Raw genomic sequence first — 22,791 nt, 5'->3', positions numbered from 1 at the left:
ATTTCGCCCCCATCGAAATGCGGCCACCGTGGCCGAGATTGATAGTAGCTTTATCTGCCGTATTAACTTGGACACATTCGCTTACTAATGTTGAATTCCAATGGCGGAGTCGGAGCAAGTTTTTCTGCTCGTTTCGGAGCAAGTTTGTTTCAATGGCAGAGAGAGGGCGGGAGTAAGGTGTTCCAATGAGAGAGTCGGAGGGGATTCAGAGCGGGAGTCACTCCGTGAAGCAGAAAAAGATGCTCCGCCAAAATCGGCGGAGTGGACCGGAACTCTGCGTGACGTATTTCCTTTACCACGTTTGTCTGCTGGGAGGCGCCACCGGTCACGACTCGCGAGGAAGCAAAAGCTGCTGCACGCTTGGCGAGATATCCATTGCGCACTTTTAAAAAAGCAAAAGTTGAACGGCGCTCAAGAGACAAGTGACCGGTGCGGCGGTGCTGGGAGCCAACAGCGGAAGGAAATGACAACGCCCAAGGTATCATGGGTAACTCGGTGATAGAACTTCCGTTTCCGCCTTGCTCCGACGGCGCAGGTTGTGTTCCACTCGCGGATCTGGAGGCGTTGCTCTACGCCAGAGTCGAGTGCTCGCTCGCGGAGTCCGTCGGCTGCTCCGACTCCGCCATTGGAATTCAACATAATAGAATTAACAAACATGGTGTCAGCGCGCACAAGCAAACATGAACACATCACACTCAATGAGCGTGGACGCTAGCTGTCAAAACGCTGGCGTGAGCTAGTACGGCAGCAGCAGCGAGCGAAGTGACCTTCGTGCGGTCTATCGCTTCAACGCAAGAGCGGCGAGAACCACTGCAGTCCTGCGTAATGGGTGCCCCCATTACATTCCAATCACATTCCGGGGAATTAGAACTTAATGAGAGCAGCATTCCGGGCAAGTTGGTAATCCATTGCTTAAAAGATATTGCGCGACATAAAAAACGACACGGACGTGAAAGAAGACGTGCGCTTGGTGTGTCGTCTTCTTTCACGTCCGTGTCGTTTTTTATGTCGCGCAATATCTTTTAAGCAATTAGAACTTGACGCAATTACATTCCTTTCAATTCCACGGAATGGAAAAACTTAGCCCATTTCCACTCCGGGAATGGCCGGGCAATTCAATTCCATTCCTGCAATTCCTCAACGTAGGAAAGGCATCTTGGTAGTTCTATCGAGTTACCGATGAACGCACCACAAAGCCGATGTCATAAGACGCGTTAAGAACTCAAAAATACGCGAAACACTTTACCAAGGTCGAGGGATAGTAGCTTGGTGACATATGTGCAGTACAACCGTGCACCGTATACTAATTCCCATAAGGGTAGTTCTCGCGCTACCTATAGTATTTGCATGGTGAGCATGTTTTAGCGGTATGCGATGTTTTAATATTGTTTGAGGTGGAATGTGTTAATGCTAAAATGACGATATAGCGTATTTTCGCTTAGGTGTCCTCGTGATTTTTAAATGCCGCAATAAAGGTCGCAAGCACTGCAAGGTGCAAAAAGAAGCTTTACTTTGGTTTTATTCCTGGATATTTTACAAAAATGGGCGCTTCGCCATTTAGTTTCGAAAACCCGAAGTGTAAATGATGGCTTCTGCAACGGTTAGTTCCGAAAAGAAAAAGAAAGAGAAAAGAGGGGGAAGGAAGGCGAGACAAAACCATTGCCGCCTACGTCAATGTGTTGCGCTTCACAAACATGAGCTGCTCGAAAGAGGCGTTTCAAAGCCGATTTCGCTTCGCTGTCGTTATCAGGGATGCCGTAGAAAACGCGTTCCACGTCAGCTGACGCCGCATTCACAGTGAAAACTGCATTGCGAGGCGGTAAAGCAAGGGAAATCGCCTATCGTTCGCTTTCCAATAGGTCAGGGACTTGACTGTGTCTGCGCAAGATCCCTCTGTAAGATAAAGAGAAATTTCCCCCGCAATGGACCCAGGCATATTGTCTCGGTGGGCATTTTCATTTTGCCCGATGCTTTTAAACATCAGTTTGCTTGGTCCTGCATCAGAGTGTGTATTTGCGAAAGTGCTGGCGCTGTCCTGCCCTAACAAAAGAGGCCTCCTCCCCAGCACATATCAGAACGCACCTGCTCGGTGTTGCAGCTGAATACCAAGAAGTCCTAAACCGTGGGTCTAGGAGGGCACCCATAAAAAGAACACAATCAGACCACCTGCTTGCGAACCGCCTCTTCAGGTTACGCTGTAGGCCTTTAGCCGCCTCTTTGCTAAGAAGTGCGCCTTTGCTTTAGATTTCCGCGAGAGAAACTTCGATATTTCGCAGCGCGGGAAGCAAAAGCCCGGTTGTCTCGTGCCTTTTCTGCAGCAACTCCGTGGCTTCCTTTACAGGGAAGAGAAGCTCAAGCAAGTCTGTCTTCAGCCTCAGCTCATATTTAGACAGTTTGGCCTTCTTGCACACGTGCAGAGTTTTTGTCAGGCCTGGATGATCCGAAAAAGTGTTAAGCGCTTTCTCATCATCAGAAGCTGCGAGTTCCACCTCGTCGCGCTGTGAGATTCCAGATACCGACCGGCCACGTTCAACACTTCTTCCGTGTAGGCGGTGCTCTTGCGTATAGATGGAACGATGGCGCCGCATATTAGTACGACTTCCTCGGCATTTGGGCCCTAAAATAAAGCGAGGTCAACAATTTGTGAATATTGCCACTGTAAGTACAGGTAGCGCAAACGGCAACCATGCAATACAATAGAATTTCAGAAAGAGAATGATGACATATGTAATCGTACGGTATTTCACTCGACGACACACTGACACTCTTCAAGACTGCATCAGATAAAATGAAGTGGGGACAGTAACAGCCGTTTTCTCCAGTCCTACGATAAATTGAGTGCACATTAATGCATAGGCTGAACCTTCCTGTTCTTTAGGAATAAATGTCGTGCTAGTAGTGCCATGGCTATGGCACTACGGCTGGTATTAAATTAGTGAAATGGGCTTCGTAATTCAAGTAAACAGACTACCAGCAAACTGCCGCCTCGCTGACTGGTCTTATACGCGAGGCAACTGTGTTGACGGGCAGGGCCACTTGTACTAGAAGGAATGACGTACGCAGGATTTCATTTCTCCCGGCGGGGAGGTGTGATCCAGAAAAAAAGGAGAGGAAGATCACGAAATGAGAAAAATAGCAAGGAGCCCAAAATACAATAAGACAAAAATAGCTTGAACAAGGAATGAACCAAATCCAAATCCCCTAAAATGTAACTTCGGGTAACCGTGGGCGTTTTTTACATGATGTGCCAGTTTTGTTTTTGTTTGCTCTTAGAGGTATTTTAGAACGGTTGATTGACGTGGTGAGAGCAGACCTCAAAGCCGCGTAAGCTTGGTGCCTGGCCTGCGGCATAAAAATGATCCGCAGCCACTATTTGATGGGAAGCAGAGTTCGTGACCTCGGCAATGGCAGCAAAATGCACCGCGAATCCCCAAGATGAAAAAGCGAACCACGCTCGAAAACTCGGCTAAACATGAGCTGGTGCTAGTTGCATAATAAAGTTTTGAAGCACCAAACTGTAATGAGTGCAGTTGTTTGCCCTTACTTTTCAAACTGCATTATATTCTTACGTTCTTTGTCCATACATTCATGGCAAATTATTTAACAAAGCTTGGCACAGACAACTATTAATGAAAATAGTAATTAATGAACGACGTATCAATGCACATAATATGAAACCAATATGTTATTTAATAGCGCATACCTGCCGAATGGCGGCTTTTGCGGCAAGCTGCAGGCTGTGGGCGGCGCAGCCAGATCGAAATTGCTCCAACTAATGGAACTCGCTTAAAAGCTCCTTTCGTTAAGCGTTCCGGGCAGTCGTCGAAATTGTAATCATCATCGTCCTCTTCAGTCTACCACCCGGTAAATGCAAATGCCTTTATTATTGATGACGTTATCTGTCGCCACGCGAAGGACCTGGAAAATGAAATGAAAACAGTTAATGGAGCCGAAATTGGACGTAAATACATATTTCACCTTGTCAGCGATGTTTCACTTCAGCAACTCTGCGTAGAGCTGATACGAGCAGCTGTATGGCTCCGTCAGGATTGTAGTAGGCGGACAGGATTGTAGTAGGCGCGTTGTTTACAAATGTACCGTGCTTGTAATCAGCCAAGCCATTTAAAAAATACTGCTTTATTCGTAAATTCTAGGCCCTGACTTACGTATGTTTGACCGTGGGCTGGTTGGTTCTTCAGCATACTTTGACAAAAGACAGCGCGTAGACGAAAAAGCGCTTTGTTTTCAGAAAAAGACGTAATTCCATTCCCATTCCATTCCGGGCAAAAAGCGCTTAATTGCATTATTTCCATTCCCATTACCTTCATTAGGCATTGTCGGTCCATTCCCATTCGATTCCGGGGTCGCGAAAATGAAATCATTCTAATTCCGCAGTGGTAACTCCGCAACACTGACGATAACAGAGCGCGCGCAAACGTGTGAGCCGTCCGCAAATATCGTTCAAGAAGGGCGCGCGCGGCCGTGCAAAGTACGCACTTTGTTGGCGGTGTCGAGCCGCCCCCCTCCCCGCTTTCCTCCGTGTATGGCGCGCGTGATGCAACCGCGATCGTCGTTCCCCTTGCGCCAGGAAGTGAAATGTGCAGTTGCTGCCAAAGCACAGCGCCCCCCCCCCTCCACCCCTCCTTCACTCCCTCCCATCCCCCCACGGCCTTCCGCGCGACGGTAGATGGCGCGTTTGCTCTCCGCTTTCTTCCTTTGCGCACGCCAGATTGGGCCGCGGTCGTCAGCTTCCCTAGCGTGCTTTCATTCGCACGCAAAGAATACGACGTGCGCCGACGATGTTATCGCCCCAAGAATTTATGCGGAGCCTCACGGCGACGGCGACGGCAGAAATTCGCCTGCAGGACTGATTATTATTATTATTATTATTATTATTATTATTATTATTATTATTATTATTATTATTATTATGTCCATCTGAGATATCCTTACACGTTACAGCAACGTGATCTGCATGGGACTTAGAATATGCATGGTGTGTATTTGTAATGTTTCGATAAATCTAGGTATTTATGGAACATAAATGGTTATCTGGGAAGGAGACGGTAGGGCGATGACGACAGCTTAATGACGAGGACGATGCCGTGGCTTATGACAGAGACGACAACCCGGACCGACCACGAAGCTAAATGCGCTGAGTAAACTGGCCCGCCATCACGAATGCGGTGCAATGCTTGAAAGTGCTAGAGGCCACGCAAACTGGCATGGCTCTCACTTTTATGAGCAAATTGTTGCTATTCCACGTGACGTGCCCCACAGAAAATGGAGCAGAGAATGAGCGCACGATCTGGTCCCACCATATCTGCCATCCTGCTTTCCTCCCTCATTCCTCACCGCTGCGCACTACCCGGAAAGCACGGTGGACGATTTCGTGCCTTCTCCCTAAAGCGGCATTGGCAGAGGGACCGTTGCCCTTACTTCTAAAAAAATAACATAAATTACAAAAGGAGTGACCAAGACTTGTAGTTCATTGTGCGCATGTCTTCCAGGAATAAATACATGCACGACATTCACGAGGCTCTTCACCTTTGCGACGACTGGCCGCTCTTTGTCTTGCGTGTAGGGAATACACTTGAAAGTCCGCTCTGTCGCGGAGCTCCGGTGCAGTAGCAGCGTCATCGGTCCCCACAACCTACAGCGCAATTGCTGATTGCATGTGGTGCTTATGCTGACGGCGCGTATCCTCAGACGCAGTGGTGGCGGCTGCACGGTTAAAGGTAGAGGTAGACGTAGAGTAGTAGAGGTAGTAGAGTAGAGGTGGAGGTAGAGGTAGTAGAGGTAGATAGGTAGGTAAGGTAGGTAGAGGTAAGGTAGGTTAAAGTTTTGGGTAAAGGTAGACGACTGAAGGTTGAAAGTATGCGGCAGGGCCAGACGTCTCTGTCACGGTGGCATCGGATTTTCCAGGAGATCGTCGTTGAGGAAGCTACGGCGTCGCACCTTAATAATAATACTATGTATATAGAGACCGTGGCCTGCTTGTGCTTTAAGCGGTATTTGACAAATCATTTGATAGCTGCCAACTCCTTGGCTTTTTAGGCGTCCTTTGGATAACGCATCGTGACTGCTTGACAGACTTTTTGTGAGCTATATACCTGACATATCTCAGAGTTTCTTGCTGTGAGCATTTGGGTCACACCATCGCACTCCCGCACACTCCACTTACGGAAGTTTCCGAGCTTCAGGAACCTCAAGGACTGACGCAGCTTCAAGACGAAATGTCGAATGGCGTATTAAAACAATTCGGCTTCAAAGAACTTCAACCGTCGCTTACGCTGCCTCGATCCGTCATTACGTATGCAGTTAGCGCCAAATCTTTAACAATGGGACGCAGCCCTGTTTTATTGACTGTGGGTTGGAGAAGTCTTCCATAATCAACACTGCTATCGCATTGTAATGGCTGACTCACCTAGGCGCGCTCACTGCAGATGTGAGAATTCCGTCGAGTACCTCATCTGCCAGTGAATTCCGGGGACGACGAACAGCGGCAGATTCTCCGGTGCGTCTTGAGCAGACTGTAGAATCGGTCTTCTACTGAAACTAAGTTCCTGAGAAGGTGAATACACATACACGCACCAAGAATTATGCCTTAAGGGCAAGTCTTTATCGCAAAAAAAAAAGAGAGAGAGAAGGTGACTTCGCCTTTCATAAGACCGGGAAGCCACACGAGCTCTGCTACAGCACCCGAAGGAGGCATACTTGAGTGCCCGACTGTAGGCACGCTGCGTCTCACCCAGTGCATGTGATTGATATGAACTCGAGCCTTATCTTAGTTCACCTCTCCTCCTCCCCCCCCCCCCCTTGTACAGTAGCTGAAAAGAAAACGTCTAGTTAACCCCCGTTTTTCCTTCCGCTTTCTCTCTCTCTCTGCATTCACAAACAGAATGAAAGCCGTCGAAAGCCTGCTCCAGGCCGCCACCGACATCATAGTCGATTACGCGGCCGAGAGAGGCCTAGCATGCTCACCGCAGAAATCAGAATTGTTTATATACAATCCGAAACACTTAAGGTGCAAGGCACCGTCGGAGATTAAAATTAAAGTGGCGGGTAAAGAGGTACCAATAGTAGAGCAAATTAGAATCTTGGGCCTGATTCTCCAGACACACGGCCACAATGGCGAGACCGTCAAGAGGCTGCAGAATCACGCAATGCAGACTATGAGTCTAATTAGGCGGGTGGCCAGCAAAGGCAGAGGGCTAAAGGAGAAACATTTAATTAAACTAATACAGGCGTACATATTCAGCCGGGTGAGCTATGAAACGCCATATCTCGATTTGAAAGTGGTGGAAAAAGAAAAGATTGATTCTCTAATGAGAAAATGCGTAAAACGAGCGCTGGGACTGCCCATGTGTACATCAACAGAGAGATTGATGGCTTTAGGAGTGCACAACACATGGGCGGAACTGGCGGAAGCGGTGCGAACCTCTCAAATTGAGAGACTTAGCACCACGAGGACAGGAAGAGCCATATTGGCCAAAGTTGGAATAAATCCAGACAGAGGCCCCACCCAAAAGGTGGAAGTAGATAGGGAAGTTAGAAAAAATCTGATTATTCCCCCCCTGCCAAAAAACATGCACCCGGAACATATATAGACAGGAGGCATAAACGAGCCGAAGCATTAAAAATTAGATTCGGTAATATTTCGGAACATGAGGTGGCCTACGTAGACGCGGCGGGAGGTAGCGGCAGTTTTACGGTGGCAACGGCCGTCAGCGGCCGGGGTATTCCCGTGACCGCTGTCACTCTGCGCGGGCGCAATATAGAAGTTGCCGAGGAAATTGCGATCGCATTAGCTTGCGCTGGAACGGACGCGAAATTTGTGATCAGTGACAGCAAAACTGCCATACAAAATTTTAGCAAGGGAAGGATCTCGCCCTTAGCGGCCAGAATCCTAGGCCAGAGAAAGCTAGATAGAAAAATTCAAATAATTTGGACTCCGGCGCACGAAGCCGTCCCCGGCAACGAGGCGGCCCACGAGCTGGCTCGAGACCTCTACCGCCGAGCCGCTACGGGGCCCCTCGATGACCGAGGGAGCGGAGAGCGCATGCTAAAATATGGGGAGATCACGCAGCATTATAGATTGGCTCGTAGACTGGTATCCCCGCCAGACCCAAAATTAAACAACAAACAAGCAGTCGCGTGGAGACGACTACAAACTTATACATATCCGCACCCGGTTATGGCGAACCACATGTTCCCCGAGGCCAGGAGCGATAAATGTAATCTTTGTGGGGCGAGAGGGACCCTCGACCACATAATATGGGAATGCCCGTACTCTCCCGGGGGAACGCACAAAATAAATAGTAGAGACACCTGGGAGACCCTGCTGCGCAGCTCAGACTCTGAGCTCCAGCTTCGCCTCGTCCAACTGGCTGAAGAGGCTGCTGGGACCGAAGACCTACCAGCCTGCATCTGAGGCGGCGGCACTCGCCCCCTGACCTGCGTGTCGGGGGGTGGGTAGATCACCTTTTCCGTTGGACATTAAAGTTTATTCTATCTATCTATCCAGCAGCACAGCATCGCACTCACCCAAAAATATTCACTCGGCTGTTCTTTCCGCTCATAAATCAGTCAATATGGCAAGCATGCTTTCTGTAAGAGCGCTGCGATCACATAAATCGATAGAGGACTTGGCATACCTGTTATCAGCGGCTCACATGCTGAGAGCTTCTCTCGACGTACGGAACCGGGTTCCTATAATTCATGCAGAGGGCATTCAAGCACAGCGAAACAATGTAAAATATTTTTGTAGGTGTCTAATTCTAGTTATCGCACACCGCGATTACAATTCGGAGGATACGACGTTACGTAAAAGGACGTTACATCGCTTGCGTGCGTGTTAAATATTCACCTATGGTGCAATTATACATGTCACATCACTAGCAAGTTTGCGACTGACAACTTCAGTGTTACCTGCGACATCATTCCCACGACGTCAACATGACCCCAAGTTCACTGGGGCCCATCGGCTTCACTGTATCAATAACGCCCTATACGAACAAACAGTCTGTCTCGTCCTAAGAAGACCACTTCACTCAGGTATTTCCTGGCAGTGATACGAATGCCTTGATCAGCGGTAAATGCGTACACGCACGCACACACACACACACGCCGACGCGAATGTGTTCGTGTCGGATGTGCCACCTCTTATGGTATGTTCGACTGGTCGCCTGTATGCCCCGAAGCAGAGTCGGGTAGATGGGTCGTTTCCCGAGCTCAAAGGTAGGGGACAAGCGCGCAAGCCGAACGTGCGACTCGCTCTCGGAGGAGGAAATTGCTGATGCGAAACCACGTGACTACTGCCAACGTCCGATGTTTCGCCTATCCAAAGCTCCCGGTGCTGCCGGAAAAACCGGCGGACGTGCCGGCGGGACGAACGTTCGTCGAGACGCCAGCATGCAGTGGCCTAGGTTGCCAAGGTTACGGTGGGCCGTCGCCAACAGCAGCGACCCGGCGCTGCGATGACGTTTCAATCTCGATGACTGCTCCGACGACAGGGCTCGGAGCGCCTCAGAGCGCTCCAAGATAGAGGAGAGCAATCGAGAAGAACCAGCCGAACGCAGGGCGCGCACCCTCTTTCAAGCAGCCGAAGACAACGCCGCTTGCGAGAGCGCTCCAGAGTGCTCAGAAACGACCAGCCGAAGATAGCATTAGAAAGAGCAAAGAGCAATAAAAAAGAAAGAAAAAGAAATCCGGGATCCTCTCGTCCCCGGACACTCCCACAGTCGCGTTATCCCGACAGCGATGACGCCAGGCTGTAAGGCGCCTCGCACGCGCAAACACGCGCCCATATACGCACGCACAGCGGAGGAGGACAATGCCGCGCTCCCATCTCGAACCTATCGGCGCTGATAAGAAGGCGGCGTAGGCTGACGGCGCGGAGGAAAGCGAAGAGTTATTCGCTCCGTGTGAGGCGCCGGCGAGTCGTGGTAGACGGTGTGCGTGTGAAGCGCAATACGGTGGGACAGGCCGCCGCTGCTCGAGTGGCGCGCCCGCGCGTGTGCGATTGTTGACCGGCGCGGGAAATACTGTTATGCTTCTCAATTCTGCCATCGGGGACGCCGCGCGCAAGTCGTACCACTTCGATGTCCCTCGCCTAGGGTCGTTAGAACTGTGAGTTTACATACACTTCAAATGTGCTCGCCTCCATATGCGCTGTTGTTCAGTGTTGCATACGTACGGAAGATACGCATTTTCACTCTCTGTATAGGATATTTCATCTAGATCCCGAACTAATCAATTTACTTTGATCAGCGTGTGTATGGGTATTGTTGCGAACGCTGCTTGCGCTTACTTTTGTTTAAATGCTCGTGTGAACGTGATATATGGTGCAGGTATGAGTGTCGTTGGTCTACATATGCGCATTTAGTGCAAGTTGTTTATAGTTTATAGGTGAATTTATATTACCTTGCGTGCGCGCAACATGGCGGTTGTCCCGCTAAATTTAGCGACACTTTGCTGTGTTTAGCGGGAGAAATTATTTATTGGGAAAAGCTTTTCTGGAGGTTTTCAGTTTGCGCGCGTGTGTGTGTGCGCGCGCGCGTGTCTGTGTGTGTGTGTGTGTGAGGGAGAGAGAGAGCGTTGCAGGCGTAAGCAAACATGTTCGCCCGAGCACTACCTGTATTCTTTATCTTCGTCCACTTCTGCAGCCTGCACTGCCAAGCTGCGCACGGTTACGCTTCCATAAGTATCAGCAGCAAGCGCGCTGTCTATCCATGCCCTCTCGAAAAGCGAAATGAAGGTTTCGAATATTAAAATCTTCGAAAGGCGCCCTTATCTTATACTTCCCATCCTTCCCTATCCACGTCTTTCTATAACAAGGGATCTTCAGCTGAACGGAAAATAGTTTCGACCATTGTTACTTATGCAGACACGCATTAAGAAAAACTTGCCCTGGTTAATGATCCCAGCGAAGTGAGCGCAAAATTCTGGCAACGAAGGCAAAAGTATAGCACATACTTCAAGGCTCGTATAGCTGAAACCTTCCCATGCAGTGACGTTAGACGAGAAGAGGCTTTCTTTTTTCTAAGAAGGCGGAGCATATGTAGCATATTCCAGTAGTTCACGACCATACGCAAAGTACTAGAACCGATATCCATAGTGGAAAAGGGGCCACAGGAAGATGCAGAGGAAGCGGTGAACAGTGGCTCAACAAGTGCGCTGTTGTTGCAATGAACGAAGACAATATTCTTGTCGAAACGCTGGCATGCAGCGGTGTCTGAGGCTTCCCTCAATCGTTACACTGTAAAAAAAGTTTACTCTTTTTGGGGTGTACATTTTGCCATGCAACAATAATCATCTGTCTTGCCCACATTTCCTTTCTTGAAAACGCTGCGCTCGTTACTTTCCTGTCGAGAATGCTCTGGCATGCTGATGACGCGCATGCCGTTCGTGACTTGGAAGTACCGGGCCCGCAGCGTTAAAGGAGGAAATGCGGGCAAGACAGATGACGATTATTGTTGTGTGGCAAATACACACCCCCAGGGGTGCAACTGTTTTTAGAGTGTGATCGTTGAAGGCGTTCTGATATTAGTTACCTATATCTGCTCTTACTTTCTGGGGCTTTTTTCTTTCGACATTTATTATACTGCAATCACGTGTTGTTACACGCGCAGTGATATTACATGTTCAATATACTCATGATCGCAAAACTTGAGCGGGATCTTCAGCGGCCTCGGGACTGCCACGGGTTTAGCGGTTTCATGAAGACTCGTAATTTGGGATCTGACGTTTTTATTTGGCAATTATCATTGGGTTTGACGCGCGAGATAATTATCCGGGACGGTCACGGCTGTGATACACTGTGAGATCCAAAAGTTGAGATGACTATTACGTAGAGCTCGCTTCAATTTCCCAATTACGGTGAGCCCGCAGACATGAAAAGCTTAAATGATGTATTTAATGAACGTTTGTTAATTATCGACAAATTACCGCGTATCACACGTCACCTCATGGTGGCCACCGCAGTCCTGCGAAGTAACCGTACGTTTATTTCAAAGCGGTTATTTATAAATGTTGCTTAAAAGGGTCCAGAACCACCCAACGGGTTTGAAGCACATTCTGCCGATAACACACGCTGCATGCAGTGAACAACTCAGCCAAATTTTGCAGTCGTGCGCGGCGCGCGGAGCTCCGAAGCGAAACGGGAAGTTCACTTTTGGTCGCGGGATCGAATCCCGGCCACGGCGGCCGCATTTCGATGGGAGCGAAATACGAAACCACCCGTGTGCTTAGATTTAGGTGCGCGTTAAAGGACCCCAGGTGGTCAAAACTTCCGGAGTCCTCCACTACGGCGTGCCTCATAATCAGAAAGTGGTTTTGACCACTAAAACCCTAAATATTATTATTATTATTGAAGTTCACTTTGCCTTAAACACTCTCTTTTAAAACATTCTCTTTCTCCTCGCTCGTTTTGGCGCTGCCGGCGGCTGCTCCTTGACATAATCGAGCAGCTTCCCGTAGAGAGCTGCCATTGGCCGATAGAATTGGCACGAAGCAAGCAGAATGTTTGAATCAGTTCGCCTCTTCCTACTGTTACCTTGTATATATTAATAGATGCAGTTAACTAAGCAGGCTGAAGCAAGCGAAAATCTACGTTTAGAATTTTCACAAGAATTACGCGCTACCGGAAGAAGTCGTCGACTATCGTCTTCTCAAAGTTCTCATGCTCGCTCGTGCCGGCCCACGTAGGAATGGAACTTTGGCAACACTGCTTGCCGGGTGCTGTAGCCGTCGGGTCTCACTAATTTCCATTAGTCTTGAACCATTAAAGCATTAAACCATTAAAGCATTAAACTTCAACGATCATCTCAAATGAACGAAGGCTAGCTGCGATCGGGATGGCCCGGCGCCGAGTTTCCCACTGGCATGCCGCCACGATGATGATGATGGCCCACAACTATCGCACCTATCCAAATACGGAAAGGGGAGGTTGAGTCGAAGCAGTGACTCGGCATGCGCACCACATCTCGCGCCCCTTTGATATTGTCTTCGTGGCGTCAACCAGAACTCGGAGAAATCATGCGCGGATCCAGGGGGGATTTCTGGATGTCCGGACTCCCGCAATCCCCTCCCTCAAGAGGAAGCTTTAGCTCGGGCCCAACTCCGACGCGGCCTATTCAAATACATTTAAAATGGAAAAACAATTTTCTGAGATAACCCCTGGGTCGATTTTAATGAAGTTTGTTGCACTTGAGAGAGAAAGTTAAATTCTAGTGACTGTTGGAAGCGGAATTTCGATTTAGGGCCTGAATTTTGTTAAAAATATTTTCAAGAATTCGGAAATTTGAAAAAGAATAGAAGCACGAAGTTTACAAATTAATAGCTCTGCATAAAGAACAGATATCGCGTTTCTCTAAACGACATCCACTAGATCATTGAAAGCGGACAAATTTGATATGTCATTTAATATCTTACGTGAATTTCTTATGTGGTGCACAGGGGTTCTGCAAGAGCTATATTTTTATATTATACTAATCTTTTTGAGATTCATGTGTAACATATCAATTTTGTCCGCTTTAGATGTACTGTTAGATGCAATTCACATAATTGTGACATCATCTTTCATTGCTGAGTTACAGAGTTGGAAACTTGATAGTTTCGTTTTATTTTTAATAAAACATTGACGGCCTAAATCAAAAATTCGAAACGAACAGGCACTAGATTTTAGGTTTGTCTTTTAAATTTAACAAAGCTCGTCAAATTTGGCGCTGTGGTTGCCGAGAAAAATTCTCCTTTTGCATGTATTTACATAGGAGCACCCGAGCTAAAGCTTCCTCTTAAAATTTGTGTGCGCAACGCCAGCGTGCGGCAGGTGACAAACACATGAAGTCCTTCCCGGCTGTTACTTTGCCTTTACTCAGGCGTGACAAGATAGATTCAGTGATTATGGAAGCGAATTAACACGCCAGCATTTTTAAAAGAACACATCGTCATCATCAATTACCATCTCAATGCTAGCCCGCCCCTCCAAACCCTCACCCTCCTTTGAAAGAAAGCCTGGATCCACGCCTGCGTGCTGCTGTTTCTGGTACACTTTCTCTCCCTCTACTTTCATTCCCTACCCCCTGTGCAGCGCGGGTGAGGTGTCCTCTGCTGAGAGACAATTACTGCGCTGCACTTTGCCCCACCCTTTCCTTCCCATCATCAAGAATCTCCTTCTCTCTCGGAGGTGACCTAGGTATTAGACCTCGGTATGGATGGCCATGTCATGCTTTATTGTCAGCAAGGTGCTGGGCGCTACGAGCCAAGAGCCAAGTGACGCACAAAGCGTCCAGAAGTGAACGCGCGTCATAAATGTAGGTCACGGTCCAGCCCTTGGCGGACGGGCTTTCCACACGCGTCACACGTGGGCAGCAGCGTGGGTCGCCTTTTGTACCCGCGGCTTATCGACGGCGGTCGCCGCCATCCAACGTCGCGCGCTCACGCGACTGTAGCACGTGCCGTTCGCCCAGTTAGTCCCCTGTGTCGCTCCTGACAATGTTTACTATCGCGCGTCCAGAAAAATATGCATCCTAATTTGCTTATCCCAACAATAGCTGCAACGAGTAGAAGAAAAAAAACGAGTGTGTAAATACAAGGGGGGGGGGGGGGGGGGGGTAAGAGAAAGAAAGACAATATTGTAAGCCCTATTAACGTACTTCGTCGTTTTCATTTGTACATAGCCATCATCATATTCCCTGTTCTTCTACTTCTTCGCGCGTGAGCGGGGGCGTTGCCTTTTTTGGAATAAACAGCGCTGGACAACTTGATCGGTCTCGGTATTATAAAGTTTTTGCAGTGTTATAAACACTGCAGATGTTTGCTGCAATATAAATAATAATAACGGATATATTGTAGACACAAAACACAGGCTCAGTAGTGCTTAAGTAAATGATCAATCGGTCTATTCAAAGCCTCGTACAGTTCTATTTGAACCCGAATGAAGTTATTTGGATTCATTCAAATGAAAACGTGCACTTGCTTACTTTATGAGTCGATATACCCTACGACTTGTGATGCGGGGTTTCTCGTGAACACGATCAAGTCAAATGACGGGCTTCTTATTGCTAAAAAGTAAAACTAACATATACCTTATACAAGCCACAACACAAAAAATCGTTCTCAGTAACGAACAGGTATATCAAACAAACCTCAAGATGGATATCGTCAGCACAATAGTTTTACGTAGGCACGTCAATCTTACGAGCAACCAACGTTCGAGGTTGAACGATTCACAAAACGAAGCTCATCACTATTGCATCACTATCGCAAGCCGTGGATAGAACTAAGAAATTAACAGTGCAGGAGAGAGAGCGACGGGAACAGCGTTCAACTCCAACGACTTTTTACTTGTACCTACTGCAGTCTATACAGAGCAAGCAGGTTTTCTTTTAATTCGTTTTTCTTTTTTAATTTAGCTTAATTTCTTTTTTCCCGGATCGATGTGGTGTACTCTATAAACTTGTTGTAACAAAATGCAAGAATAACGCCGGTATATGCGAGGAAAAGACACACGATAATTGCAAAGAATTACATATAGGACAGAAAAGAAACTTGATGCCATTTCGAAAGTGATCTGCGTATCACATTCAAAAGCCGTATCTCCTTAATTGATGAACAAATCGCTCACGCATAACGTGCCATCGCGCGCAATTTCCGCGGCTTTCTTGCATGGGAGCCTGCGTACACTCCTGCGTCTTTCGCTTGCGCTGCTAATTTGCTATCGCGAGGTACAAACTATGGGCCTATAACTCAGCAGTTTGTGAGGCTTCTCATTTTCGTTTGTGTCGCACATTTCCGCTGTAAGATTGTATTCTATTAGGCAACGCGGTGCTGAAATCCAGAACCTCTGACCTCCTTCAAAAAATAAGGATGACAGCGATAGGTCCCGAACTGGAGCCATCGCGCAGCGCACCGCCGGGCGAAATCAACTTGCTGCAAGCTGGCACACCGAAAGCAGCGAAACCAGAGTTTAAGGTGCATCCGAATCGTCCGAGGTCCTGGGCACTCAAACCCGGCTGGCTGCCCGGACAGACACCTAATCGGCCCTTCGACTGCGCTCCGCCTCAAAGGCCATAGCAGAGGGACAAGTGCAGCGCGTCAATAATAATAATAATAATAATAATAATAATAATAATAATAATAATAATAATAATAATAATAATAATAATAATAATAATAATAATAATAATAATAATAAACTTAATTTCCATCGTAATATGACGAACAAGGCCTGTTGTGAATCCTGAACGGAACATCGCCGCCTTTGGCAGAGCGAAGAGCGAGCCTCGCCAATGTGGCCGAAGACGCTGCATCGGCGGTGCGCGAGAAGTGGCAGGACGACAGGTCAGCTGACGAGCCGTCGCTGAGACAGGAAACCGGTGATGAGGCCAGTCCCGACGGTGCCAAGACCAAAGCAGATCAGCATGATCTGTGTTAGAAGCAGTATAACCTGTTGCGGCTGATAGCCGCCATTTTATGCTCTTGTCAACGATTCCCGGGACCTCCGTGAACATGAGCCCTTCTCCTGCTGCTTACAGCGGGAAAGGCTCGCTCGTTCCCTCACTCGCGATTCTCGGTGCTCTGGGTCCTCTGGACACGCCGACCGAGGAGGATGATCCTTGGCCATCAGCTGGGCACAGTATATAGCGCCGCAATCTCCTTACATTCGCGATCTTTCTCTTGGCACAGCCAGGGCACCACGTTGGGTGTTAGTGTGGGGAAGTCGCGGCACAGTCCTGGCCACGCAAGCCCTCAACATGGCCCTGATGCTGCTGTTGGTGCCATCATCGTCATCCTGAGCGATCGTTTCGCGTACTCACAGCGGGGGATCGGCCGTGAATCGGGTGGTCAAGAGAAACACAAGGACGACGTAGATAGCAATTTCGAAGTTGTAACTTACAAATGAAAACTTTAGAGGGAAAAAAATATTCAACGCGTAACGCTGAACTCGCAATACAATACGCGAACAGGCCCAGAGGTGGCTGGAACCTTCCGAGTGTTCCTCCGTGCCCCACAATGCCATTCAGTCTGTATACAGTGTCATCTACTGCGGAACGTATCGTAAACTTCAACAACCGATGGAAATTACGTAGGTCAGATTTACGAAACACGTATCGGAGATGCAGCGAAGCGTACAGTATAAGTAAGCACACACCACTTGAAACGGTTATTATAGTTAGTAGCTTCATAATATATATGGTGACATAAATACCTAGAACATTTCACGATTCCGGCAAGCTTTGCTCAGAGCCAGACTAGCCGGCATTGCAGCCAAAGACCACTGACAAACAGTTCTTCCGAACCGAGAGTCAGGCTTTGCGAATCAGCCTCCGGTTTCCGCCTCTTCTGTTATTTATTATATTATATGGGGTTTTACGTGCCAAAACCACTTTCTGATTATGAGGCACGCCGTAGTGGGGGACTCCGGAAATTTTGACCACCTGGGGTTCTTTAACGTGCACCTAAATCTAAGTACACGGGTGTTTTCGCATTTCGCCCCCATCGAAATGCGGCCGCCGTGGCCAGGATTCGATCCCGCGACCTCGTGCTCAGCAGCCTAACACCATAGCCACTGAGCAACTACGGCGGGTTCCGCCTCTTCTGTGAATACGGCGCAATAAGCCGTGGGAAACGCTGTTGCCACTGGGTCGACCGTGGAAATGCTTTCGGCCGCTTATCAGCGCCGACCTTAACGATCCACGGCAGCGACCGACAAGGGCACGCAACCAGTGCACTATCGACGTACAAGCTGGCCGGGCTTCGAGAGGCCTTGCTGGGAGAGCTGCAAGAGTGTGCCCGATATCAGCGAGGTTGGCACGCACAGTATATACACGCGAGCCGAGTGGACACCTTGTTTCACAACGCGCGCCCAGACGAACGAAATCCCGTGCGCAAACGAAATCGAGCACCGAATTCGGCAATACGCGTCTATGCTTGTCAGTTACGTGGCAGATGCAGCAAGCATATACTGATAGCGAGCGAATTGGGTGAGCGCTTTGAATTTATCTCCGCCATTGCGTACGCGTGCGCGCCAAACTCACTTCCTGCCTCGCGCTTTGCAACACTGCGCACGTAAGCCGTCTTTTCTCTCGTCCTGACGGCGTCGGCAAAGTTGCTCTGCGATAGCAACAAAGTTAACGCTAAGTAATGCGAATATACTGCACCCGTTTGCATTGCATAATGAGCAACGAATAGGACTGCGTCTGATCGCGCTTCAGGCGCTCAGGCCGTGGAAAGTGCAAGCGATAATAGTCGTCGATGAGGGTTGCGCCATAAGACCATTGACTTTCTGCTGTCTGTCGACAGTCCACAAGGCCCGTCCACGGGAAATCTATGAACCAATAGACGTATATACACTTTTAATCAGCTATTGCTCCTGCGATCTTTACGTACGTTATTTGTATGGACAAATCGGGTTTCTATAAGATGTCTTTAGATGCCCGTAGAATAATATACAAACAGCTTGTAGGCTATCCAAATGCATGCAAGCGCTAACAGCCGCTCTGAATTGACTCAATGTATGACATTCCTCCCGTTTCCTGCCCTTGCACTTGCGATCACCGAGCACTAACTTGCCCAAGAAACCGTTTTACAGCGACGCTGTTTGTGGCTAGGGTTCTGTGAAATTTTCATGTGTGCGAGCAAGAACTATCATCATCATCAACGACACGTGCCACTGGCTGCTCGCGCGTTCGTCATCTTCTTCCACAGATTGTCGCTCATCATGCCAGCGTTCACATACTGCGCCCCTCCCCATAGGCCTATCTACCGGGTGGTGGGGGGGCAAGGGGCGCACTTGCCCCCCCCCCCCACTGTCAAAAATGGGAGGGCTATGTCATTCTCGCCACCCCCCCCCCCTCCGACTTTTGAAAGCGGCTACTTTCAGCAGCATGCTGGAAAGTCCAACAAAAATACAGCTGAAGCTCGATTTTCTTTCTTGATAGAGAGAGGGAGAGAAAGAGAGAAGCCATAAGGAAAGGCAGAGCCACCACATAAGTAATGCTTTTCTTTACTACGCATCCTCTGCTTGGACAGCGAGGACTGTCCTTTGTGCCTTGTCGGGACGCCATGCAGCGGATGACGCGCGGGATTGACCATACACGCTCGCGTTGCGGAGAACGCCTGGCGCTGGGCAGTTCCCGCCGTAGCAAATGTCCGCTTATGCAACTTGCATCATGCCCAGTTTCTTGGGGACCGCTATATCCGTGTTCGAATCAGCTTGCTACATCTAACCTGTGGGCGAGAAGGAGGTCCGGAGAAAGCGCTATAATTAACCGGGCCCAGTGAGTGTGTGCCTTACTTACCCGCCTTGGTTGCTCTGTGGCTATGGTGTTGGGCTGCTGAGCACGAGGTCGCGGGATCGAATTCCGGCCACGGCGGCCGCATTTCGATGGAGGCGAAAACACCCGTGCACTTCGATTTAAGTGCACGTTAAAGAACCCCAGTTGGTCGAAATTGCCGGAGTCCTTTACTACGGCGTGCCTCATAATCAGAAAGTGGTTTTGGCATGTAAAACCCCATAATTTAATAAAGAAATCGGGTTGTAATTCTTCAAGGTTGCACACATCTGCTGTCTTTTTTGCTTGTGAATGTTGCTAGTAATTTATGTTGATTGTACTTCCTTGCGTATGACCTCAACGATACCATTACCGAAACTAGCAATGCATTTATGCTGTAGACTTAAACACCAAGTACAATTCCTCGTTGAATTATTAAATTTGTAGCAAATGTCCATTTTTTATGCGTGCTGCACTGCTGCTACTGCGTGGGATCAGGGACGTCTCTGAGGCACTCATTGCCTTTTGTTCCTGCATCTTCTTGAGATTTTATATACTTGCAAGAAATACAGGCAAATTCAAATAATTTTTCGGGCCCCCATGGTTGACCATATGTGATTGTTAAATAGTTCTATGTCTGTTAAATATAAATATTACTGAAAGAAGCATTTCCAGGCTTCTTCACTTATTATTCTGATAGCAATTGTATGGACACTCCAGGCGCATTTTTGTAGGGTCGGCGTCGTGTTCCATATGAAGTCCAAGGGCGATAACACCGTCGCCGCACGCCGTATGCTATATGTGCCAGTGAAAGTATGCCAGGTTGAGCCGACGATCACGGCTCGATATCATGTGCGCACGGGCGGAAAGCGGGGAGGAAGCGCGCCATCTTCCGTCGCGTGCAAGGAGTCGGAGGGACAGGAGGTAGGGGGTGCGTTGTACTACGGCAACAACTGTGTACAGGGCGGCTGCGCGCGTTCGCGCGGGCTTTTGTCTTGATAAGCGATCAGCTTTGGGGGCACAGGTGGGCCGACGGCTCGTATCTTTGAGTGTGCCGTGTTCTCATCGCTCAGCGTTGAAGAGATAGACAGCACGAAGGTCAATTCGCTCGCTGTTGCTGCCGCACTTCCTCACGCTAGCGTTTTGACAGCGAGTGTCCGCGGTCATTGAGTGCTATGTGTGCATGTTTGCCTGTGCTCGCTGGCACCATGCTTGGTAATTTAGTTACTAAGCGAGTGTTTACAAGTTTATTTGGCCGATAAAACTACTGTCCTTACCTATTATGGCTGTCTACTAATTTGCAATTTGCTATAGCAATAGATGTTTTGCCTCTCAGGCGAAACACGACATATTGCAATACAGTAAAAGCTCGTTAATTCGAACCGCAAGGGGAAGCCACTTCAGTTCGAATTAACGAAAGTTCGAACTAACGAAAGTGAAGGAGGGCAACAGTACACTGCAATTTGGAATCCGTAGGGCATGTCAGAAATTTGGGGTGTCAGAAAGTGATGGCGTGTGCCGCGGGCACACGCCATCTTGAAGTCGAAGCTCTGGGTCCGACTGTGCCACACTACCGATGTCCATCGAAACGAACGTTAGCCGAGGCTTAACACCATCACAATGCATCGCGATGGCCGATACCTCCTAAGCTGAAAACAGACGTGCACAACCGATGAAGACTGCCGAGACAAAGACGCTGAACATGTGAAGGTGGCGAAGGCCCTGATTCGTTGGTTCTTGATTGCAAGCGCAGTTGCGACGTACTTGATTCGCTGTGTTACGATGGCGCTTGCCATGCCATCTCCTCACAACATTAGCAGCTGTAGAAGATTTGCAAAGCCTCCGAGATTCGCAACGGGCACGAAGTCTCGGAGGTTACGTAGAACGGAGAGGCGGCAGCCGCCGCTGCCTTCTGGCTGACCCCGCGTCGGTTAGATTTTTTTTCCGATTTTGCCTTCTCTCGCCGTTCTCTCCGTTTCGGAGGCAATACAGCCTTGTGTGTAGGCAGTAGGCGCGTTTCTCTGGCCGTGTGCCAGGCGAGCGTAGTTCGAATTATCCGTGAGGGAACCTTCTCGCGTTCGAATTAACGGACTTTTTTATACATACACTTCTGCGGAGCTTGGCCGGACCAAATCGTACAGTTCGAATTATCCATAAATTCGAATTATTGAAGTTCGAATTAACGAGCTTTCACTGTACTAATTTTATATATATATATATATATATATATATATATATATATATATATATATATATATATATATATATATATATATATATATATATATATATATATATATATATATATATATATATATATATTCTTTTTTTTTCACCTGAAGCAGACGAAAAGAAAATTGACTGCAGTGCCTTCTTTCACGGGATGTGCGTCAGAGTTTATCGGTGAGAGCGTGGCAGGAAGCTGGAAGCGTCATAGATTTCAATCGCATACGAACTGTTCCTTAGCGGTCATCTCACAAGGATAGGCATGAAACCCAATCATATATACATCCCAGCGTGACAGGCTCCACAGCTGAACAGCTGCATCGTTCCTCATCAGTTCGTCTGTTAGGGGTTCAGCTTTTCCTGTTCAGCTTCCGTCGTACTATTCGCGACTTTTTTCCTCTTACAGCAACCCGCTCATCGCGTGTACGAGCGTTGCGCTTTCGACTCACAGCTGCACTTAAAGCCAAAAGCTGATGAAGCCGGTAACGAATGGCTTCTGGAACTGTGCGGAACCCGGAACCCGGAACGCTCAGTGTGAGGTGCGCTTTCGGCATTGCGCGCCTTCATTTCCGGTTTGCAAGCTAGAAAGTGAGAGGGAGAGAAAAGTGAAAACAAAGGCAGCGAGGGCAACCAAACGCACGTCCGGTTTGCTACCCTACGCAGCGGTGGGAGGTGGTAAAGTGATGATAAGAAAGAAAGAAAGAAAGAAAGAAAGAAAGAAAGAAAGAAAGAAAGAAAGAAAGAAAGAAAGAAAGAAAGAAAGAAAGAAAGAAAGAAAGAAAGAAAGAAAGAAAGAAAGAAAGAAAGGAAGAAAGAAAGAAAACGCTGTAGGCTAACTTTTGCTATTGAAAACAGGCTCATCATATACGTATAGCACTTCTGTTCCGAAAACGATTAATGGGGCGAAGCCCTACGAGAGGGTTCAAAGCGTGCGTCAGCGTTATGTTTGGCAGTCTCGGTCCAACTATACGTATAAGCGTCGGCTCTACGCATATTCGTCACTACTTTGTCCAGCTTAACCTACGGCGTCTGAAATAAAACAATAGCTGCTGTGGGCAATGAGAGATAGCGTAGAGGACGGCTCCGGTTGAATATTTATTACCTTTATTAACGTCCACGTTACATCAAAGCACACGAGCGTTTTTACACTCTGCCTACACCAGAATGCAGTCGCTGTGTGTCAGTATTCGATCGAGCGACTAATGGTGATCAGCAGTAGACCGTCACATCCTCACTGCGCTACCGCGATGAGTGAACAGCAGAGCTGGAAATGGTGAAGCAACGACAT

The 22,791-nt window shown here is 48.3% G+C and overlaps 1 protein-coding gene and 1 long non-coding RNA gene across 2 annotated transcripts in view; one reads left to right on the top strand and one right to left on the bottom strand.

Moving 5' to 3' along the window:
* Positions 1-1,501: 1,501 nt before the first annotated feature.
* On the bottom strand, positions 1,502-9,651 carry LOC135901783 (uncharacterized). Its single transcript, XR_010564268.1, has 5 exons — positions 8,932-9,651; positions 8,658-8,712; positions 6,428-6,558; positions 3,704-3,918; positions 1,502-2,617 (listed from the first exon to the last, which is right to left on the bottom strand). It is a non-coding gene; the product is annotated as an uncharacterized lncRNA (long non-coding RNA).
* A 249-nt stretch (positions 9,652-9,900) lies between these two features.
* LOC135905473 (neprilysin-1-like) overlaps positions 9,901-22,791 on the top strand; it is a 39,500-nt gene continuing 26,609 nt past the window's right edge. Inside the window, exon 1 of the mRNA XM_070531907.1 lies at positions 9,901-10,131. Coding sequence (XP_070388008.1) covers positions 10,052-10,131 — 80 coding nt within the window. The 5' untranslated portion in view covers positions 9,901-10,051. The remainder of the gene's footprint in view (positions 10,132-22,791) is intronic.

The sequence above is a fragment of the Dermacentor albipictus genome, chromosome 1 (genome assembly GCF_038994185.2).
Source record: "Dermacentor albipictus isolate Rhodes 1998 colony chromosome 1, USDA_Dalb.pri_finalv2, whole genome shotgun sequence".
Classification (NCBI taxonomy): Eukaryota; Metazoa; Arthropoda; class Arachnida; order Ixodida; family Ixodidae; genus Dermacentor; species Dermacentor albipictus.
Note: the sequence above shows the minus strand (reverse complement) of the source record. Positions and strands in the feature narration are given on the sequence as shown.